Source organism: Thalassophryne amazonica, chromosome 1 (assembly GCF_902500255.1).
Source record: "Thalassophryne amazonica chromosome 1, fThaAma1.1, whole genome shotgun sequence".
Lineage (NCBI taxonomy): Eukaryota > Metazoa > Chordata > Actinopteri > Batrachoidiformes > Batrachoididae > Thalassophryne > Thalassophryne amazonica.
In genome coordinates this window covers 67,134,606-67,157,054 of record NC_047103.1, presented here as the reverse complement: position 1 = coordinate 67,157,054, position 22,449 = coordinate 67,134,606, and the positions used below count along the sequence as shown (strand labels likewise).

General features: G+C 43.5%; 1 protein-coding gene across 1 annotated transcript in view; it reads right to left on the bottom strand.

The window, feature by feature from the left end:
* Nucleotides 1-22,449, bottom strand: part of LOC117507056 (cyclic nucleotide-gated cation channel beta-3-like) — a 105,021-nt gene that overhangs the window by 4,568 nt on the left and 78,004 nt on the right. Inside the window, exons 13-16 of the mRNA XM_034166809.1 lie at nucleotides 3,638-3,721; nucleotides 3,281-3,399; nucleotides 1,959-2,111; nucleotides 124-273 (exon numbers count right to left, since the gene is read on the bottom strand). Of these exons, the coding sequence (XP_034022700.1) occupies nucleotides 124-273; nucleotides 1,959-2,111; nucleotides 3,281-3,399; nucleotides 3,638-3,721 (506 nt within the window). The remainder of the gene's footprint in view (nucleotides 1-123; nucleotides 274-1,958; nucleotides 2,112-3,280; nucleotides 3,400-3,637; nucleotides 3,722-22,449) is intronic.

The window sequence follows — 22,449 nt, the reverse complement described above, 5'->3', positions numbered from 1 at the left end:
TTTGAATAAGACGGCAACATACGTTTGGAAAGCCAACTGTAGTATAACCAGGTTCATCTAGAATTTTTTTTTTTTTACAGCGTCACACAACCTGTGCTCTGGAGATTAGTGTGAAGACTTTACCTTGTAGGTTTTGTGAAGACTCCTTTGCGCAAAGCACTGAGTGTTCTGAGCATCTTGGGTGTTGGTGTTTTTTGTCCAAACAGAGCCAGACCTTTCGGCTTCTCCTCATTTTTCTCAGCTCGAGCAGGGCCTTTGGCTTTGATCAGCTTCCTTTATAATTAAGTATATACACGAGTTAAGAGACAAGCATTTGTAACATTTGTCTGACATGTTGTTTTAAAGAAGTATGACTGCCAGTTGTTATTGTTTAGATGTATAACTAAGAAAGTTCTTGATCAAACCACACACATACATGGGTGATTCTTAGACTATGGGCACTTATTATATCCTTTGATCATATTGTATGAAAAACAGAAAAAAGGGGAAATTTCACACTTTTATAGTTATCTTTACAATGAAAGTGTGTTAAGAAATTTGTTCTATCAGTCTATGATGACTTTTTCACCTTTTTTCAGCATCACTATATGCAAATATTGCCGTTTTGTGCTTGTCCCACACCCAGACTTTTGATCTTCAATGATAAAAATGAATGGTAAAGAAACATTTTTTCTAATGTTTTAAAATATCTCTGAATAAAATATCAGTAAAATAATCAAAACATAATTGGGGTATTCAATGTCATACAACTGTTGTGATTTTTTTAAACAAAATGTAGTTGTCCCACACTATTGCCGTAATTTCCACCACAACACTGTAATGTCCCTTTAAACAGTTTGTATGAAAGATTGTTTGGGTAGTTTCTATGGAGATAAACAGTGACATCACAGCACATGTATATAGCGCCAAATCACAACAAACAGTTGCCCCAAGGCGCTTTATATTGTAAGGCAATGGTGTGGTGGAAATTACATTTACAAGGCCAATAGTGCCCGTAGTTAAAGAATCACCCATACACACACACACACACATATATGTGTGTATATATATATATATATATATATATATATATATATATATATATATATATATATACACGTCTTGTAAAATTGGTCATATTTGCGGACTTTTCTGCCAAACATATTTGATGTGTGATTGAACTAGAATCAGCGTGAGCACTGCAAAAACATTTAAAATATGATGGGAGAAGAAGGAGTGAAACGTGACAAATCACAGCCCTTTGTGTTTTCCATCATTTAGCAGGTGAGCGGGTTCGCAGTCATGCAGAGTGGTTTGATTCGTCACACCCACGGATGTGTGTGAAACTTAACACCATATTACAGTGCAAGCAGCATTTTGTTAATAATCATTGGGCTTGAATTCGTTTAGGTCCTGGGTCTGAGCACGGTTTGAAAAAAATAAACACACAGACTTTTACTCAAGGAAATATGATACCTACTTTCCTCAAATTGGTGAGTGTCAGTGCTGAACTTCATTTCATACCTCTGTTACTGGGCTTCATCCACACTGCTCTGTCCGGTATATGTGAGGAGTTTTTAATGGAAATGCATTGTGATCAGACAGGTGTTTCTGTCCGATGTGTGCGAAAATCTGTTATACAAAATCCACTATATACCGTGTTTATTACAGGGCAAAAAACATACAAAAGCATTGGGACTTTTGCTTTTGTCCAGTGAGTGCAAACATCTGGTATATATGATGACTGTTTAGGCATGTTTTACTGTGTGTGTGTGTGTGTGTGTGTATATATATATATATATACACACATATATATATATATATATACACATATATATATATATACACACACACACACACACACACACACACACACACACACACACACACACACACACACACACACACACACACACACACACACACACACACACACACACACACACACACACACACACAAAATACATTTGTTGTCTTACTTTCCCTTCCTGGCCAGCACTTTCTGAGATTCTGGGTAGTGGACTAGAATATCAAACAAGTCTTTCTTCTCCAGGACAAAAAGATTAGCAAAGCCATGTGCTTTGACGTTAGCAGTGCGCCTATTCCCGCCGTCTTTGGCAGACTGTAGCAAACTGCAAGGAACAGAAACAAAACCAGAGTGTGTATATCATTAGTGATGTGAGTAGACCTTGAAAGAAATTATACGAGGTCTGTCCAAAAAGTATCGGACCTTTTTATTTTTTTGCAAAAACCATATGGATTTGAATCACGTGTGATTGCATCAGCCAAGCTTGAACTTTCGTGCGCATGCGTAAGTTTTTTCACGCCTGTTGGTTGAGTCATTCGCCTGTGAGCAGGCTTTGTGTGAGCAGTGGTCCACCCCTCTCATCGGATTTTTATTGCGAATAAATGTCAGAAACTGTGAGAGACCTCCAGCTGGACACCATTCGGAAAATTTAGATGGCTTTCAGCGATGATTTTATGGGGATTACACAGATTAAGGAGTGCTCCAGCCGGTTTAAAGTCCGCCCACAGCGTCTGAGAGCGCAGCGCGCTCCGAGCGCCGATCGACAAGCTCAAACCCGGCTCAAACAACCAGATCATTTCCAACGTGAAGGCTTTGTTGATCCGGGACTTCGTCTAACTTTCACAAAAAAGGCAGAAGGCATGGACATCAGCACTTTTTCGGCACATTCTACTGTTACAGGAGTTTTTTTCATGGAAAGAGAAGCGGAGGATTGCGCCACCATGCCGCTCATGGCGCGGGACAAAACCACCTCCGTGTTGGTCTCACAGGATGGCTTTCAGGTGGCTTTCAGATGGCTTCCGGTTGCTTTTCAGTCGTGTGAGTATCCGAGAAATTGTGCATGAGCTGGACATGCCCCAACATGTCCTGTGAGGCTTCATCACAGCGGTGCTTTGCGCCATGCAGCTCCGCCGCTGTTGAGGACATGTCTAGGCTTTACAAAAAAAATCAACTGGGCTGCCAGAGTACTACTATTTATAATTCTCTGCAGGACAACATTTAACTTTTAATTTAATTTCACCTTTATTTAACCAGGTTAGTCCCATTGAGATCGAGACTTTTGCAAGAGAAACCTGGATAATTATAAAGTTTCCAATTCACCGAACCTGCATGTCTTGAAATCTCTTTACAATCTTAGTATCAATCTTATTTTGTCTTTAAGTAAATGAAGTAAAACACTAAGTAATAAAACTGCAGCAGATTAAATGGAAACATATCTATTTTCTTCATGTATATGAGAATTCTCTTCAGTTAATAGTAAACTCCCCTACAAACCTGATTTCTCCAAATACACAGCCAGCCTTCAGTGTGACAAACACAATACTGTTGTCCGGTCCTCCCACCACCTGCACTTCTCCACTTTTGATGATGTACATCTCCTTACCAATATCCCCCTGCAGGAACAAAGACTCCAGTGAGCAGAAGTGATGGAGCTGGGATTTTTTATTTATTTACTTATTTTTAAACAAGAAAACTGCATCTTTTCAAGTTCACACAAATCCATATGGCATAAAATTTACAGCCTTAATTATTCAAAATCAGATTTCTTTGTTAGGTTGTTGTTGACTTTTTTTTTCTTCATCTTTGTGGTGTCAGTGTGACTATAACACTGAAGCAGACACCCAAACTCACTTTCTTCACAACAAAGTCTCCTGGCAAGTAGATGATTGACTTGAGCCTCAGTAACATGTCCACCAACATCTGCTTCTCACAGCCCTGGAAGAGAAGTTGATCTGGATTCAGGTGGACATGTGTGACTCCAGGTGACAGTTTAGGTGACATTTTCACAACTGCAGGTTTGAACACAAAAAGCAGGTTGACATCTGCCTCGATGTCATTGCCCCCCTGTGGCAGACTGTGGGAGTGGAGCAAATAAATGCATATAACCTTTCATTTTGCGATACAAGCACCAAATTTGGCACAATGGTATTTCTTTGTCTGCTTATTGCAAAAAAAAAAAAGCCATTGGCCACTTAAAATTTCAAGATGGCGGTTATTTTTCAAGATGGCGCCCAGAAATATGTATTTTCATATATTTGCACAATCTTGGATTGTTTCAATGTTGTACCTGTTAAAAATGTACTGGGGGACTAGAGGGGGTTTAAAATGAACTTCAGACAATATCTTCATGCTTTTTTAGATGGACTGTATATGTTTTGATACATATACAGCATACTGAAGAACATGCAATAGTGTTTAGCCTGTAAGTGTTTAGTAGTAGAGGTAGAATTTTTGCTTTTATACTTTTGGATGAATTCTAGTTCTCACTGCTTACTAAAATGTTATCTATAGGTCCAAGTAGTTGCTTGTGCATGACAATGCCCACACCCCAGTAAACTGCATTGGTTTGCTGGCTAAACTAGGTTTGAGTAGTACACAGACACTCCCATATCTGGAAACATCCAGAATGGACTGATGGATGAAACAATGACTTCAACATTATACCCCTCAAAAATTAAACATTTTTGAAGGAAAAGACTTCTCAGAGGTATTAATACCAAATATGGTGCTGATATCATCAAGTGGACAATTTTACACTTATCTGCTGCACTAAGAAGTATCTCACAGCATGATGCTGCCACCACCATGCACTATGGTGAAGAAGATGGGTGAAGGATGTGCATGTGTCTAACACTATCATGGGCTTGACTTGATTTTGGGTTTCACAGGAGACAGTGATTTGAAAATGCCATAGTTCCAAAACCACTACAGTTTCCTGGCCGGCAGTCAGTCTTTCAATATTGTTCAGTTACTGAGCTTTGTATAGCTAAACCCCATGTCTCATGTGGGAAGGAGTGTGGGAATGTTTTGATCATAAGGGAAAAACAAACAAAATCTTCCTCTAACACACAGATGATCTCATTTTAGAGGAGGAAAACTCCCACACATGAAAATCAAAAAGAGGAAATACACTGCATCTTAGGTAAGTGCAAACCTACAAGAACGCCTCCGATAAACATTAGAGCTCAGGTGCATCCCGTTTCCAGTGATCATCCTTGAGATCTTTTTACAGCTTAACTGGAGTCCACCTGGGGTAAATTCAGTTGATTGGATATAAACTGGAAAGGCACGCACCTGTCTACATATAAGGTCCCACAGTTGACAGTGCATGTCAGAGCACAAACCAAACATGAAGTCAGAGGAATTGTCTGTAGACCTCCAAGACTGGATTGTCTTGAGGCACAAATCTGGGGAAGGGTACAGAAACATTTCTGCTGCTTTGAAGGTCCCTAGGAGCACAGTGGCCTCCATCATCCGTAAATGGAAGATGTTTGGATCCACCACGACTCTTCCTACAGCTGGCCACCCATCTAAACTGAGTGATCAGGGAGAAGGGCCTTAGTCAGGGACGAGACCAAGAACCCGATGGTCACTCTATCAGAGCCCCAGAGTGGAGAGAGGAGGACAACCATCTCTGCAGCAATTCCCCAATCAGGCACTCTTTAGTAAAAGGCACATGGCAGCCCACCTGGAGTTTGCCAAAGGGCTGTCAAATATGTCTGTCAAATATATTTACCATTATAATTGTCTTAATAATTGACTGTGACTAATAGGTAGGGGTGTCGGAAAAAATCGATTCACATCCGAATCGCGATTCTTATTTATTACGTTTCTGAATCGATCCAAAATATCCAAGAATTGATTTTTTTAAAAGCATTTTTTAAACATAATCTTGCTTACTCGCTGCGTGTACTGTTTGTCAGGCAACGGCTTCCGTACTACAGCGTCCCCGCGAGGGGGGGTGGTCCGGCGTGCTTCAAACACTCGTGCACTGCAGAGTTCAGTGGCTGTAGCTTAGCATGGTGGACGAAGAGCTAATTCAGCCAGCACCATCTTTGCTGAAGGCAAATGTTTGGGCGCATTTTGGATTTTATTATTTGCTGCGTAAGAAGGAGCTTGACATGACTTATGTAGTGTGCAGAATCTGCAAAATGAAAGTCAAGTACTTCTGAAACACTTCAAATCCGCAAGCCCACATGCTACGCTATCACCCGAAGCTAAAAGAGGGGAGCAGCGGTCTCTGCCAACTACTGACCAGCGCTTCGCTAAACTGCCAGCCAACTCCGAACGAGCAAAGCAGATAAGTAAATTTACATCTAGAATCACTTGATCAACCTTGTAAAGCTGCATTTTCTTAAACATAAACATTTTTTAAGTAATATAACTATTTCTCAGAGCTCTTTGAATCGAAAATCAATTCTGAATCGAATCGTCACCTCAAGAATCGGAATCGAATTGAATTGTGAGTTGTTGTACGATTCACATCCCTAGTACATAATAAGTACCATTTATTGCTGCTGTACTACTAAGTTTGCTGTGATAGCATTTTAACACTCAGTGCATTGAAATGCTTTATATGTCAAAGTTTGTATTGCAATAACATTTTTATCCTTAAATAGCATTAGGTCATGGTCCAGAGACCAAAAGGAGAACAACGCCATGGAGGAGGGAAGTGTGCAAAGAGCACAGATAAGATTGATGAGACAAGACATTGTTTCATCAGTACATGATGAAGGAGCAGGAACAGACTCTGAGACTGACTGTCTTATGCTAATGATGAGGCAAGACATTCTTTGATCAGTGCATGATGAAGAAGCAGGTACGGATTGAGACTGACTGTCTTATGCTATTAAATGATTTCATTCAGTGAACTTTGGCACACCTTGGGTCTGTATACAGTAGTGTTCAGAATAATAGTAGTGCTATGTGACTAAAAAGATTAATCCGGGTTTTGAGTATATTTCTTATTGTTCATGGGAAACAAGGTACCAGTAGATTCAGTAGATTCTCACAAATCCAACAAGACCAAGCATTCATGATATGCACACTCTTAAGGCTATGAAATTGGGCTATTAGTAAAAAAAAAAAAAGTAGAAAAGGGGGTGTTCACAATAATAGTAGCATCTGCTGTTGACACTACAAACTCAAAACTATTATGTTTAAACTTTTTTTTTTTAGCAATCCTGTAAATCACTAAACTAGTATTTAGTTGTATAACCACAGTTTTTAATGATTTCTTCACATCTGCGAGGCATTAATTTTGTTTGTTTGGAACCATGATTTTGCTCGGTTACGAGTGTGCTTGGGGTCACAGTCTTGTTGAAACACCCATTTCAAGGGCATGTCCTGTTCAGCATAAGGCAACATGACCTCTTCAAGTATTCTGACATATCCAAACTGATCCATGATACCTGGTATGTGATATATAGGCCCAACACCATAGTAGGAGAAACATGCCCATATCATGATGCTTGCACCACCATGCTTCCCTGTCTTCACTGTGAACTGTGGCTTGAATTCAAAGTTTGGGGGTCGTCTCACAAACTGCCTGGGGCCCTTCGACCCAAAAAGAACAATTTTACTCTCATCAGTCCACAAAATATTCCTCCATTTCTCTTTAGGCCAGTTAATGTGTTCTTTGGCAAATTGTAACCTCTTCTGCACGTCTTTTATTTAACAGAGGGACTTTGCGGGGGATTCTTGCAAATAAATTAGCTTCACACAGGCATCTTCTAACTGTCACAGCAATTACAGGTAACTCCAGACTGTCTTTGGTCATCCTGGAGTTGATCAATGGGTGAGCCTTTGCCATTCTGGTTATTCCTCTATCCATTTTGATGGTTGTTTTCCGTTTTCTTCCATGCGTCTCTGGATTCTTTGTCCATTTTAAAGCATTGGAGATCATTGTAGATGAAGAGCCTATAATTTTTTGCACCTGTGTATAAGTTTTCCCCTCTCCAATCAACTTTTTAATCAGACTACGCTGTTCTTCTGAACAATGTCTTGGACATCCCATTTTCCTCAGGCTTTCAAAGAGAAAAGCATGTTCAACAGGTGCTGGCTTCATCCTTACATAGGGGACACCTGATTCACACCTGTTTGTTCCACAAAATTGACGAACTCACTGACTGAATGCCACACTACTATTATTGTGAACACCGCCTTTACTACTTTTTTTTTTACTAATAGCCCAATTTCATAGCCTTAAGAGTGTGCATATCATGAATGCTTGGTCTTGTTGGATTTGTGAGAATCTACTGGTACCTTGTTTCCCATGTAACAATAAGAAATATACTCAAAACCTGGATTAATCTGGATTAATCACTATTATTCTGAACACTACTGTATAAGTGGCATGAAACTAAATGTTCTGGGTATTTCCGGTAGTTCTGGGTATAGGTCAGTAGTTCTCCATAGAGATCAACTCTATGGAGAACTACTGACCTATAGCTTTAGCTAGTATTTTGTCAAAGGTCTTAGAAAGGATATTATTGAATAGGTTGGAGGAGTTTGCTTTGACCTCTGACAACTAATTTGGTTTTAAATCTAAACATGGCACTAACGTGCATTTTTGCACTAAAGGAGATTTTAGATTTGTATAACAGACACAATACCACATTATTTATGTGTTTAATTGATGCCTCAAAGGCATTTGATCATGTTAATCATGAGAAGTTGTTTTATAAGTTACACAACAGAGGAGTACCAAAATAACTAATTAGAATACTTGTCTATTGGTATGGGCATCAGTCAATGTCTGTGAAATGGGGTAACACTATGTCTGATGCATTTAATGTTGGTAATGGAGTCAGGCAGGGAAATGTATTGTCCCCTTACCTTTTTAACATCTATATGGATGAACTGTCAAAGCTGTTAAACAGTCGTAAAACAGGATGTATGGTTGGTGACCGCATAATCAATCACCTGATGTATGCAGATGATTTGGTGGTGGTCTGTCCATACAGTGCTAGTCTTCAGCAGTTTTTAAAGATATGTTCCCAGTATGGGTATGACTTTGACATTAAATATAATGCCAGAAAAAGTAATGTAATGATTGTTAGAAGTAAGGCAGATAAGAGGTTGATGACTCCTGACTTCTCCCTGTCTGGCACAGTTCTCAACATAAGTAATGAGGTTAAGTACTTGGGGCATTTCATACAAGATGACCTGTCTGATGACCGTGACATTTATAGACAGTATTGTATGATGTATGCACAAGCAAATATGCTGATCAGAAAATTTGGTATGTGTTCAGTTTCCGTAAAAATAGCACTTTTTAGAGCTTTCTGTATCCCAATGTACACTGCCCATTTGTGGCGGCGATATAAAAAAAAGCAGTTTACAGAAACTCTATGTGGCATACAATGATGGTATGAGGTTACTGCTCAAAGTGCCTAGATGGAGTAGCGCTAGCCATTTGTTTGTAAATGCTGATGTACCCACATGTCCTGCTGTGCTCAGGAATCTTATGTATAGATGTATGTGTAGACTTACTGTGTCATGCAACAGCATAATTGTAATGCTAGTGAATCCTGCAATGAGTACAGTCAGATTCACTTCAAGATTATGGAATCATTGGCGTCACAGTTTATATGTGACTTTATGAATAATGTCAGGTACTGTAGTTTTTTAGATCCTATTAACTTATTTATATATACTTTTTTTGTATGATTGTATATGTTTTTATGGACCTTTTTGTGTCTGGAATAAAGATTGATGATGATATTTGTCTTCAGACCTGTACTCTGTATGACATGTACCTTTAAAAAGCTTTAAATAACAAAAGATCTTAAAAGTTTAAACCTGCTTCCTTAGTGTTTCATTTGTCGTCAGTGTCAGAGGGTTTTCAGGTCATTTTTTTCCTAGCATTCTGGCTGAAAAAAGAGAGAGAGGGAGACAAAATAAAATACATGATAAAGAGCAGCGGAGGACGATAAAAGAACCGGCTCCATTGCCAGTTTTTAAATTTTAAATTTATTTTCATTTATATAGCACCAAATCTGTTATGAAAGTGTAGGAACACAGACCCACAACAGGGGGCGTAAATGAACGGGCAATGGATAAGCCAAAACAGTAACAATTTAATGTTATGACGTGCACAACAGAATACAGACAGTAACAGGCTGGAGGAGGCCTTGGGCCTTATGGTGGTCAGCTTTGCCCCTGGCGCAGGTGGTGCAGGCCTGGACGTATTCCCGGACGTTGGCTTCCAGAGATGCCCACCAGAAGCGCTGCCGGACCACTGTCACGGTTCTTCGCACCCCTGGATGGCAGGAGAGCTTGGAACCGTGACAGAAGTCTAGGACTGCAGCCCTGGCCTCTGGTGGGACGTACAGCTTGTTCTTCGGACCAGTCCCCGGGTCCGGGTTCCGTGTCAGGGCCTCCCGGACGGTCTTCTCCACGTCCCAGGTGAGGGTGGCCATGACAGTGGACTCGGGGATGATGGTTTCCGTTGGGTCTGACAGCTCGGTCTTGACTTCCTCCTCGTGCACCCGGGACAGGGAGTCAGATCGTTGGTTCTTCGTCCCGGGGTGATATGTGATCTGAAAGTCAAAACGCCCGAAGAACAGTGACCAGTGGGCTTGCCTGGGGTTCAGACACTTGGCGGTCCGAATGTACTCCAGGTTCCGATTGTCCGTGAAAACCGTAAATGGTACCGAAGCTCCCTCCAACAGGTGTCTCCACTCCTCCAGAGCCTCTTTCACCGCTAGAAGTTCCCGATTGCCGACGTCATAGTTCCTTTCAGCCGGGATCAACCTGCGGGAAAAGTAGGCACATGGATGGAGAACCTTGTCGGACTCCCCGCTCTGGGATAGCACGGCTCCTATCCCTGAGTCAGAGGCATCCACTTCAACTATAAACTGGCATTTTGGATCGGGCTGCACCAGAACTGGGGAAGTCGAGAACTGGCGTTTCAACTCCCTAAACGCGGCTTCGCACCGATCCGACCAGGTGAAGGGGACTTTAGTGGAGGTCAGGGCTGTCAGGGGGCTAACTACCTGACTGTAGCCCTTGATGAACCTCCGGTAAAAATTTGCAAAACAGAGGAACTGTTGCAGTTTCCTACGGTTTGTTGGATGGGGCCAGTCTCTCACCGCCGCGACCTTGGCCGGATCAGGGGCGACGGAGTTGGAGGAGATTGTGAACCCTAGGAAGGACAAAGAAGAGCGGTGGAACTCGCACTTCTCGCCTTTCATAAACAGCCGGTTCTCCAACAATCGCTGCAGGACCTGACGTACATGCTGGACATGGGTCTCAGGATCCGGGGAAAAGATGAGTATATTGTCTAGATATACGAAGACAAACCGATGCAGGAAGTCCCGCAAGATGTCATTAACCAAGGCCTGGAACGTCGTGGGCGCATTGGTGAGGCCGAATGGCATGACCAGGTACTCAAAGTGACCTAACGGGGTGTTAAATGCCGTCTTCCACTCGTCTCCCTTCCGGATCCGAACCAGGTGGTACGCATTCCTAAGATCCAGCTTTGTGAATATTTGGGCTTCATGCAGGGGCGTGAACACCGAATCCAACAGGGGCAACAGGTATCGATTGCGACCCGTTATTCCGTTCAGCCCTCTGTAATCGATGCATGGACGGAGTCCGCCGTCCTTCTTACCCACAAAAAAGAAACCTGCACCCATCGGGGAGGTGGAGTTCCGGATCAACCTGGCAGCTAATGAGTCCTGGATGTAGGTCTCCATTGATTCGCGTTCCGGATGTGAGAGTTTGTACAGCCTGCTGGACGGGAACTCAACGCCCGGGATCAAATCAATGGCGCAATCGTACGGTCGGTGCGGGGGAAGAGTGAGTGCCAGATCTTTGCTGAAGACGTCAGCAAGATCATGGTACTCCTTTGATACCGCCGTCAGATTGGGGGGGACTTTGACCTCCTCATTAGCTGTCACACAAGGCGGAACCAAGGATCCTAGACATTCCCGGTGGCAGGTATCGCTCCACTGAGCCACAACCCCAGATGGCCAATCAATCCGGTGATTGTGCTTTATCATCCAAGGATAACCCAAAATCACACGGGAGGTGGACGGTGTTACAAAAAACACAATTTCCTCCCTGTGATTACCAGACACAACCAACGTCACGGGCTGTGTCTGGTGTGTGATTAGTGGAAGAAGGGTGCCATCTAGTGCCCATACCTTCAAAGGTGAAGGTAGAGCCACTAAAAGGAGCCCGACTTCCCTTGCCCATCTGCTGTCCAGCAGAATCCCTTCCGACCCCGTGTCTACCAGTGCTGGGGCGTGAAGGGTCAGATCCCCACTCAGGATCGTAACTGGGATGCGTGTGGATTTACGGGGTCTCCCCGCATGCATGTTATGGCCCACCCTTAGCCCAGTTTCTAAGGGCGGGCGTTGTCGTTTAACCGCTTGGGGCAGTTCCTTTGTAGGTGCTCACTCGAGCCACAGAAAAAACACTCCCCGCGGGCCAGCCTCCGTTGTCTGTTATTTGATTTGACTTTGGCCCTGCTCGTGTCCATAGCTTCGTCAGCAGGGGGAGCTGTTGCCACACGGGAGTCTCTGGCTATGGAGCGTGGGGACGGCGGCACCCTTTCGGACCCGGAAGGAAGAGGGACGGCTCGTGCCCGGCCACACCCCCCGCCCCGCTCCCGAAGATGTTCCTCTAATCGGTTATCTAATTGTATAACCAGATCAACAAGCCCATCAAAATCCCATGGTTCGTCCTTAGCCAGCAGGTGCTCCTTCAGGACCGGAGACACTCCGTTTATGAAGGAAGCACGGAGTGCAACGTTATTCCAGCTGGACCTCGCAGCCGCGATGCGGAAGTCGACTGCATACTCCGCTGCACTCCGACGCCCCTGTCTCATTGACAGCAGCACGTTCGAAGCAGTCTTGCCTCTATTGGGGTGATCAAAAACCTGTTCTCCCTCACAAACCCAGTATATGTCGTTAGAAGCCGTGAATTTTGCTCCCAGAGCGCCGTAGCCCAGGCGCGTGCCTCTCCTCAAAGCAAATTTATTACGTAAGCCACCCGGCTAGCGTCTGACGCGTACATGACGGGACGCTGTGAAAAGACGAGCGAGCACTGCATCAAGAAGTCCGCGCACGTCTCGACACAGCCTCCGTACGGCTCCGGAGGGCTTATGTATGCTTCAGGGGATGGTGGGGTGGTTCGTTGAATGACCAGCGGAATGTCTGTCTCTGGCACTTGGTCAGCAGGAGGAGGTACTGCAGCAGCGCCCTGAGCATGCGCTTCCACCTGGGCGGTGAGAGCCTCCATCCTCCAATTGAGAATAACGTTCTGCTCAGTAACTAAGTCCAACCGAGCAGTAAAAGCGGTTAAGATTTGCTGCAGCTCACCTAACACGTCTCCTGCTGGCGCCTGTGCACCTTGCTCTTCCATTGGCTGTTCAAGCGATGGTTGATGCCCCTCAGGATCCATGACGCTGGCCGAGAAATCCTGTTGTGAAAGTGTAGGAACACGGACCCACAACAGGGGGCGTAAATGAACGGGCAATGGATAAGCCAAAACAGTAACAATTTAATGTTATGACGTGCACAACGGAATACAGACAATAACAGGTTTGGAAAAAACAGTCAATTATACATTGGGTGACGTGTGGGCAGGCTCGAGGATAGGAGACGTCCATCCAGAAACGAGCCGGATCCCACACGGCTTCCACCACCAACGTATCTGAAGAACATCGGAGCCGCCAAGTCCTGGGTCCCCAGGTGGCCACCGTCTCCAGCTGTCAGACCTGGTACTGCTGGCAGAGAACAGAAACAGCACAGATGAGTGTGAGTTCGCACACTCAGTAATCCCTCAGTCTGTGTTCCTTAAGGAGGGAGAACCTCCACCTCCAATAACACACTTGTGTAGCTCCTGTGTAACCACTTATCTGGTTGGGGTGTGAGGCGAAGCCGTCGCAACTCACACCTAATGCCACTCCATCAGACAAGGAAACTACCACAGGAAAACGGCTGCAAAAGAGATCAGACTATTACTCAGTTTAACTTCAGCAGAGAAATCACCTCTATGGTAGCTGATTTCTCAGCGAGGAGGTGGAGTTGCAGTCCGGCCTTTATGGTGATGGTGATGAGTCGTGGATGAGTGACAGCTGGTGCTGATGATGAGTGACAGCTGTCACTCCCGACGCTCCGACACCCTCTCGTGCTTGAAGCCCGCACTTCAAGCAGGGCGCCATCTGGTGGTGGTGGGCCAGCAGTACCTCCTCTTCAGCGGCCCACACAACAAAATCACAACAGAGTTGCCTCAAGGCGCTTCACACAAGTAACATCTAACCCAGTGGTGCCCAAACTATTCCAGAAAGGGCCGAGAGGGTGCAGGTTTTCTTTGCAGCCACTGACTCCAGCAGGTGATTTTACTGATTAACATCCCTTTGAACAGGCGGTATGAGTTCATCAGTGAAATCACCTGCTGGAGTCAGTGGCTGCAAAGAAAACCTGCACCCTCTTGGCCCTTTCTGGAATAGTTTGGACACCACTGGTCTAACCTTACTAACCCCCAGAGAAACAGTGGTAAGGAAAAAACTCCCTCTGAGGAAGAAACCTCAGTTCCACTAAACTCTCCACAAATCGTGCCCCCTCCTTATGACAACCTGTCAAGTACTCCGCAATTGTATCTCAGCTTGACAGATTCAGTTTGCCCCATGATAGAATTACCAAAATCCCAGAACGACCACCTCTGCACCCGCGACTCTGGGCTGAGTAAGATGTGATAGACATGGTAAGGGATGTGACACCTCCTAAAGAAGATCCAATTGAATATGTAGTACAAATGCAGGACTTTATAAGATCATATCATTTAAATGGATTAGAAGTAGAAAGGGCCATAAGGAAGACTTTGGGCCCCGACTGGGTCCATGTGTGGGGAGCTTTGGATCCGAGACAGCAGGACAGTAACATACTTCCACCTTTACGGACAGGGGGAGACCCGGGACCCATGCTACCACCCCTAAATACCCTGTTTGACAGGATAAAAGACACATTTTAAATTACTACAGATTGGAGCAGGATTAATCAAACTACTCAAATGACTGGCAAATCATTTGTTGATTTCAGGGCACACATGATAAAAGTGTTTGAAACTCATAGCGGTATGGTGCATGATATAGATGAAAAAGCGCCTATCAGCAACAGCTTAAGGAAGCAATACGTCGTAACTGTATCCCTCCCATTTGCGATTATGTTGCACAATATATGATTGCGTTGCCCACCTGCAGCCTCACTGAATATGTGAATTATGGAAAACATGTGGAAAAAGTTCACCAATAAAAGGCAGCTAAAAAAGACAAATCCAACATACTGGTAGTGGACTCAGTGATGTATGTGGACGGACGAAGGGGTAGAGGATGTTTTAGGGGGAGAGGTAGAGGTCAGAGAGGTGGCATGCAGCAAAGGCACAGAAATGGGGGAGACCGGGATAGGTGTTTCCATTGTTGTTCAAATCCTGAATGGATCCTGCATGACTAGGCGAGGAAAAAGACACTGTAAGTTGTATGGAGAATGAAATGGAGGTGCTGGAGTGGGATGATGTTTTGTTTAATTCGACTGACACAAAGCCGATGATTCATTTGCAAGTGAGAGGGACAACCGTACTCTTCTTATGTGATTCAGGCGCTACTTGAACTGTGATAAGCGTGCCCATACCAACTTTAATAATGACAAATCAGCCTATTTTGGTCAGGACAGCAAGCGAAAGTGTGAACAGGGAATATTTTTCTGAACCTGTTACCATTTCGGATCCACAAACGAATGTCTCACACTCCTCCTATTGTACTTGCGCCATCTTGTCCGTTCAACTTATTAGGAGTTGATTTTATGTACCACCTTAAGTTAGGCGTGGTCCTGGGTAGGGACGCGAATGACAGACACACACATGCACACAATGTCGGAGCTAAAAAATATTACTACACACTGCATTTGGAACCAGAGGAAAATTTACATGTTCTGGTGGAAAAAGTGAAAGCTCTAATTCCTCCCACTGCAGATGGCCTGCCAGTGCAGGATCTCCATTGCATCATGTACTACAAATAGTGAATGGACTGCATTTATATAGCACTTTTCCATCTGTATCAGATGCTCAAAGTGCTTTACACACCAAATGCCTCACATTCAATCCGATGTGAGGGAGCACCCTCACATCGGAGGGTGGGATTTGAATCGAGGATCCTCTGGTCTCAAGCCCAACACTTAATCACTAGACTCTCACCTCCTCTAAATCTGGAAAAAGTGTCAGATTGGCGCTTGCATGATTCTGCAAGTCAGATTTGGTATAGTCCATCTCAGGGGATTTACAGGATGTCTTTGAAACAGGTGGTGACTGTGGTACATGCTGAACATTTAGGTGTTCCATTCAGTAACTGACAGGCTCTCCTCCTCCTCACTGATGAGGACCGGGAGGCCTTTCAGTGTTACCACCGAGCTTGCGGTCACAAGGTCCAGCTGATGTAGGCTTAATCAGGGAAGCTGAGCCAGTGCGTATTTCCCCAAAGTCAAATTATTGACCTTTCCAGTGACAGTATCCTTTATGCCCTGAAGCAGAGCAGGGATTAGTGCCAGTAATAAAATGACTGTTAGATAAAAAGATTATCATGCCATGTCCGCATTCACCGTGTAATACACCTTTGTTTCCAGTAAACAAAACACCTCCCTCCACGGGATGGAGAATGGTGCAAGATTTACAAGCAGTGAATACAGCTGTAATGCCCAGAGCACCTATTGTTCCAGACCCACATACGTTGCTTAATGACCTATGACCTCAAGCGACAATATTTACAGTGGTAGACATAAGTAATGCATATTTCTACATCCCTATCCATCATGATAGTCAGTTCTGGTTTACATTTACCTTCCAGGGGAAAAGATATACCTTTACCCAATTGGCACAGGGATATACTGAATCTCGTACAACTTTTCACAATGCATGTCGAGTAATTTGATGCAGTTTGTTCCATCATCACACAGTAAATTTTGCTGAGTAAAATATACTCTGCTGAGATAACATTTGGTCCCAGTCTCATTTGGTAGAGCTAATGTCACACTATTATAGAGTGAAATCAGCTCTACCGGTGTCGCCGACTGAACAAATGTAACGTGTTGGTGTTTACAAATAAATGTGCTTTTGTAAAATATGTCATTTTTTTCATTTGTATAAAAAAAGAAAGAAGATCCTGCTAGACAGCGCCTAAGCGCATGACATGATGACATCACAACTCTATCCGGTTAAGGAGACAAGGTTTTTTCAGTAACAAGAACTGTCAAAATCGTGTGTTGGAATTGTGTGGCGACAGGAATCACCGTTTGAATGCTTGAATAACGATGTCAGTCGCACAAAGAAATCAAATAATAGTGAAAACATGTTCGGTGCGGTGTTGTAACAGCTCAATCAGTCGTTCCGTGAGGCGTCATAACATCAAGCCAGGTTCACATGGCAAGATAATTAGGCCGATATCGGACCTGATCTTCCCCTTCAGACAAGCTTAAGGACGCCTGACAATCATGATGACGCTAAATATAATCTTATCAGATATTCCTGCCGTGTGTAGTTTATAAGAGCACTCTGATCTGCTCAGAAGGACATGAGGAGCTAAATGTGACATGCAGCCAATCAGAAAGCGAGGTGTTTGACCTGGGAATGTTTGTGTGTGAAATCTGTTTGTGTGTGTTGTTTTTACCGTGTGGCTGACACCACACACTGTACAACTAAACCTGTCAGATCTATGATTTGTTTTTATCTCCATGTGTGTGGTCTCTCAGGTTTTGGAAACCTATAGATAATTTTAAAATCCTGCGGTTCACAACACTGTGATATAACCGGTCACCAGTAGATGGCAGTGTTCTATGCATTTTGATGCCAGTTATATCACACGGCCTGAATCACAATTTTGGCTTTTGGAAAAGCAACCTGGGCTTCTTCTGGCATTTTTACATAAAACAAACACAATAACAACGTCTATAAACCCAGAGAATATATTCGCGAGAGTTTTAGGCAAATATACAAAGAGTTTAATGCTGTTGTCCATGTGGAGCCTGATCAGAGCATCTTAAATGCAATTCTTCTGTCGTGAACTTTTACCCATAATGCACTGCACACACACACCATGTCCACACTAAAACCTTCCAAATTAGTACATTACTTTAAAACTAAAACATATATCTGATATTTTCACTTTATAAAACTTCAGACGTGATGTTAATTTATAAAACCTATCCGAAATTAGTTTGGTTAAAATTTTAACCTTAAGTTAAAACTCTATGCCTCTGGATGACTTGGGTGCTATTGCCAGCGTATTAGTATGGGCTTAAAAGAAATTAGTCTTTTTTTCTTTTCTATGACCAGTTCTCCTTTGCCTGCAGAGGATAGAGTGGTTTCTTCTAGAGCCAATTCTTCTCTACTTGGACAGAAAAGAACTGCGCATCTATTACAAAAACCTATGTCTGCAAAAATGTTAGTGGTCTAAAAATTATCGGACCAAAACGTATTGGACGATAATTGGTCCGATGAGTGTTTTCAAAGTTATCTGAAAAGCTAACCCGATAATGAATACATTATCTTCAATAATTAGCGGAACTGTACCCACCACTGTTGGTTGGTGACACTGTCTTGTCAGTTCAAGTGGTTCTGCTCCAATAAGAGTTGATTTTACAGTGTTGAGTTGATTTAGCCCTGTGGTAGAGTATATTTAACTGTATTTAGACTGGGACCAAAAGTTATCCCAGCAGAGTAAATTTTACTCTGCAAAGTCAGATTTTGCTAGATGTGGATGACAACTTGTGGCTTCTAAAGATGAGCATTCATGTAAAATTGATACTATGTCTCTGTTGTTTTTCCTGGCTGAGCAATGACATAAAGTAAACAAGGACAAACAAACAGTTGTGGAAAATCCCAGGTTGAATATTTAGGACATGTCCTTTCTCATCAAGGGAAGGCTATAGATGACTACCGCAAACAAGCTGTTTTGCAAGCTCCTCAACCACAAATGAAAAACAAATTATGTTTTTTAAAGGGATGGTTAATTTCTGCTGATCTGTTATGTGTCGGACGCGGTCGGAGCACCGACCCAGCGTTTGACAGGACCCAGCACGAAATAAGCAGAGCACGGTTCAAAGGATAACAGAATTTAATAATCATAATGAGTGCAGTGATAAACAACCAAAAATGTCCGCGGTCTGGTGAGGTGAAAACACGGCGGGCTCTCAGCAGCGCAAACGGTCCGAGCCACAGCAGTTCGGACCCAGGGACCCCGCCGACACCCCCCAGGTGGCTGCGACAAACCAAGTCTGTGAAGAAAGAAAACATGAGGTGAGTCCAACACTCTCCACCCAGAGAGACACAGCTCAAAAGGGTGCACACAATCAGCAAACACTTCCTGGCTTAAATATATATCAGCTTCTCACCCTGCAGGCACGGAACAACTCAGTTCAAATCTCCACTGCAGCAGAAGCTGATTAGACAATTAGCATAACGTGACAGCTCAATACAACAAGGTGTGAGGGACACCAAATCCACTGTCATTACTTCATAAAAGTCACCAAAACCAAATTACCTCAGGAAGTGTGCTGAAGAGCGTGAGACCTCACCCAATCCTCCTTCACAGACTGTGGCGTCAAACCTGGAGCGGTCTCTGCGTCCGTAATGGTGAGATTGTTCTCCTGACGTCGATCTCACACGTCTGCTCACAAGGTCGAGTCTCTGGCAATCACACACTGTGCATTCAAGGTTTAAATGCAGCAATCTCTGATCAAGACAGAATACACCACAGCTGTGAGCCCTGATGACCTGCACGTGAAAACAAGCCTCAGGTGTTCAGGGTGAGGTCCTAATACTCAGCCACTCAGTCCTGAATGCATACCACCTGGTGGGAGAAACAGAAAAACAAAAACCAAGCCAGCCAAACACCCCAGCACACAACATGATCCTGGGTTTGCAATTATACTGAAACTGTAGCACCTCTGACGGCCCTAATGTATGACTTACCCAGTGATGTGCAGTGAAGTTGATGGCTGGTGAGGCACTGACTTCATAACAATCAGATTTAAATACATATGAAGCTCACAGAGCAGCTTATTCACCGTTTGAGTGACAACAGTTAATGGGTTATGTTTCAAATCTCATATCGGCATTCTTTACACATACAAACTGTAGCACACAAAAAGCACATTTAATAATAATAATTAAAATGTTATTATGGTATTATCTTGACTTATAAATGAAGTCCATGTACCGCTCCTTCTGAATAAAAGCATCGATGACTTGCTTGTGGAAGTTTCCTTATCTTCCTTCAGTTTTAAAAGTCTGTCTGCCTCAGTGGTGATCAATGCCAGGCAAGAAAGTTGTCCATCAGTCCTGTTCTGACTCTGTTTTCTGCCTTTTCTGGCTTTGAACCTAAGTGGTCGACCACTTGCCTGTGATGACACTTCTTTGTACAGTAGTGTCGCGGCTGCCTTTCTCTGGCGTTCAGCTGAGAGGCGCCTGTTTAGGCCTCTACTGGTGGTTGGCTCTCACTGCGGTATTGTATCACTTCCTGTTCCGGAGCACAGCGGTGTTTTTCTGTATCTGTTAGCTGTTTACTCTGCGCAGTTAGATTGATCTAGTTATCTAGATTACGATTTGTTTCCCAGTGTAATCTTTACGTGCCTTAACTAAAGCACTCCTTCTGCTGAATCACCTATAAATTATTTACACATTATTCACTTTGCGTGTTTTTAGGAATCCGCTAGCTTAGCGTAGCTACTAGCTCTTAGCCAATTTAGCATGGCGGCTTCTCCTGTCTCTCCCGCACTTTTCTGCTCTGGGTGTGAAATGTTTAGTTATTCCTCGGCCTCCTTTAGCAGTAACGGTACTTGTAATAAGTGTAGCTTATTCGTAGCTTTGGAGGCCAGGCTGGGCGAATTGGAGACTCGGCTCCGCACCGTGGAAAATTCTACAGCTAGCCAGGCCCCTGTAGTCGGTGCAGACCAAGGTAGCTTAACCGCCGTTAGTTCCCCCCTGGCAGATCCCGAGCAGCCGGGAAAGCAGGCTGACTGGGTGACTGTGAGGAGGAAGCGTAGCCCTAAACAGAAGCCCCGTGTACACCGCCAACCCGTTCACATCTCTAACCGTTTTTCCCCACTCGACGACACACCCGCCGAGGATCAAACTCTGGTTATTGGCGACTCTGTTTTGAGAAATGTGAAGTTAGCGACACCAGCAACCATAGTCAATTGTCTTCCGGGGGCCAGAGCAGGCGACATTGAAGGAAATTTGAAACTGCTGGCTAAGGCTAAGCGTAAATTTGGTAAGATTGTAATTCACGTCGGCAGTAATGACACCCGGTTACGCCAATCGGAGGTCACTAAAATTAACATTAAATCGGTGTGTAACTTTGCAAAAACAATGTCGGACTCTGTAGTTTTCTCTGGGCCCCTCCCCAATCAGACCGGGATTGACATGTTTAGCCGCATGTTCTCCTTGAATTGCTGGCTGTCTGAGTGGTGTCCAAAAAATGAGGTGGGCTTCATAGATAATTGGCAAAGCTTCTGGGGAAAACCTGGTCTTGTTAGGAGAGACGGAATCCATCCCACTTTGGATGGAGCAGCTCTCATTTCTAGAAATCTGGCCAATTTTCTTAAATCCTCCAAACCGTGACTATCCAGGGTTGGGACCAGGAAGCAGAGTTGTAGTCTTACACACCTCTCTGCAGCTTCTCTCCCCCTGCCATCCCCTCATTACCCCATCCCCGTAGAGACGGTGCCTGCTCCCAGACTACCAATAACCAGCAAAAATCTATTTAATCATAAAAATTCAAAAAGAAAAAATAATATAGCACCTTCAACTGCACCACAGACTAAAACAGTTAAATGTGGTCTATTAAACATTAGGTCTCTCTCTTCTAAGTCCCTGTTGGTAAATGATATAATAATTGATCAACATATTGATTTATTCTGCCTAACAGAAACCTGGTTACAGCAGGATGAATATGTTAGTTTAAATGAGTCAACACCCCCGAGTCACACTAACTGTCAGAATGCTCGTAGCACGGGCCGGGGCGGAGGATTAGCAGCAATCTTCCATTCCAGCTTATTAATTAATCAAAAACCCAGACAGAGCTTTAATTCATTTGAAAGCTTGTCTCTTAGTCTTGTCCATCCAAATTGGAAGTCCCAAAAACCAGTTTTATTTGTTATTATCTATCGTCCACCTGGTCGTTACTGTGAGTTTCTCTGTGAATTTTCAGACCTTTTGTCTGACTTAGTGCTTAGCTCAGATAAGATAATTATAGTGGGCGATTTTAACATCCACACAGATGCTGAGAATGACAGCCTCAACACTGCATTTAATCTATTATTAGACTCTATTGGCTTTGCTCAAAAAGTAAATGAGTCCACCCACCACTTTAATCATATCTTAGATCTTGTTCTGACTTATGGTATGGAAATAGAAGACTTAACAGTATTCCCTGAAAACTCCCTTCTGTCTGATCATTTCTTAATAACATTTACATTTACTCTGATGGACTACCCAGCAGTAGGGAATAAGTTTCATTACACTAGAAGTCTTTCAGAAAGCGCTGTAACTAGGTTTAAGGATATGATTCCTTCTTTATGTTCTCTAATGCCATATAACAACACAGTGCAGAGTAGCTACCTAAACTCTGTAAGGGAGATAGAGTATCTCGTCAATAGTTTTAC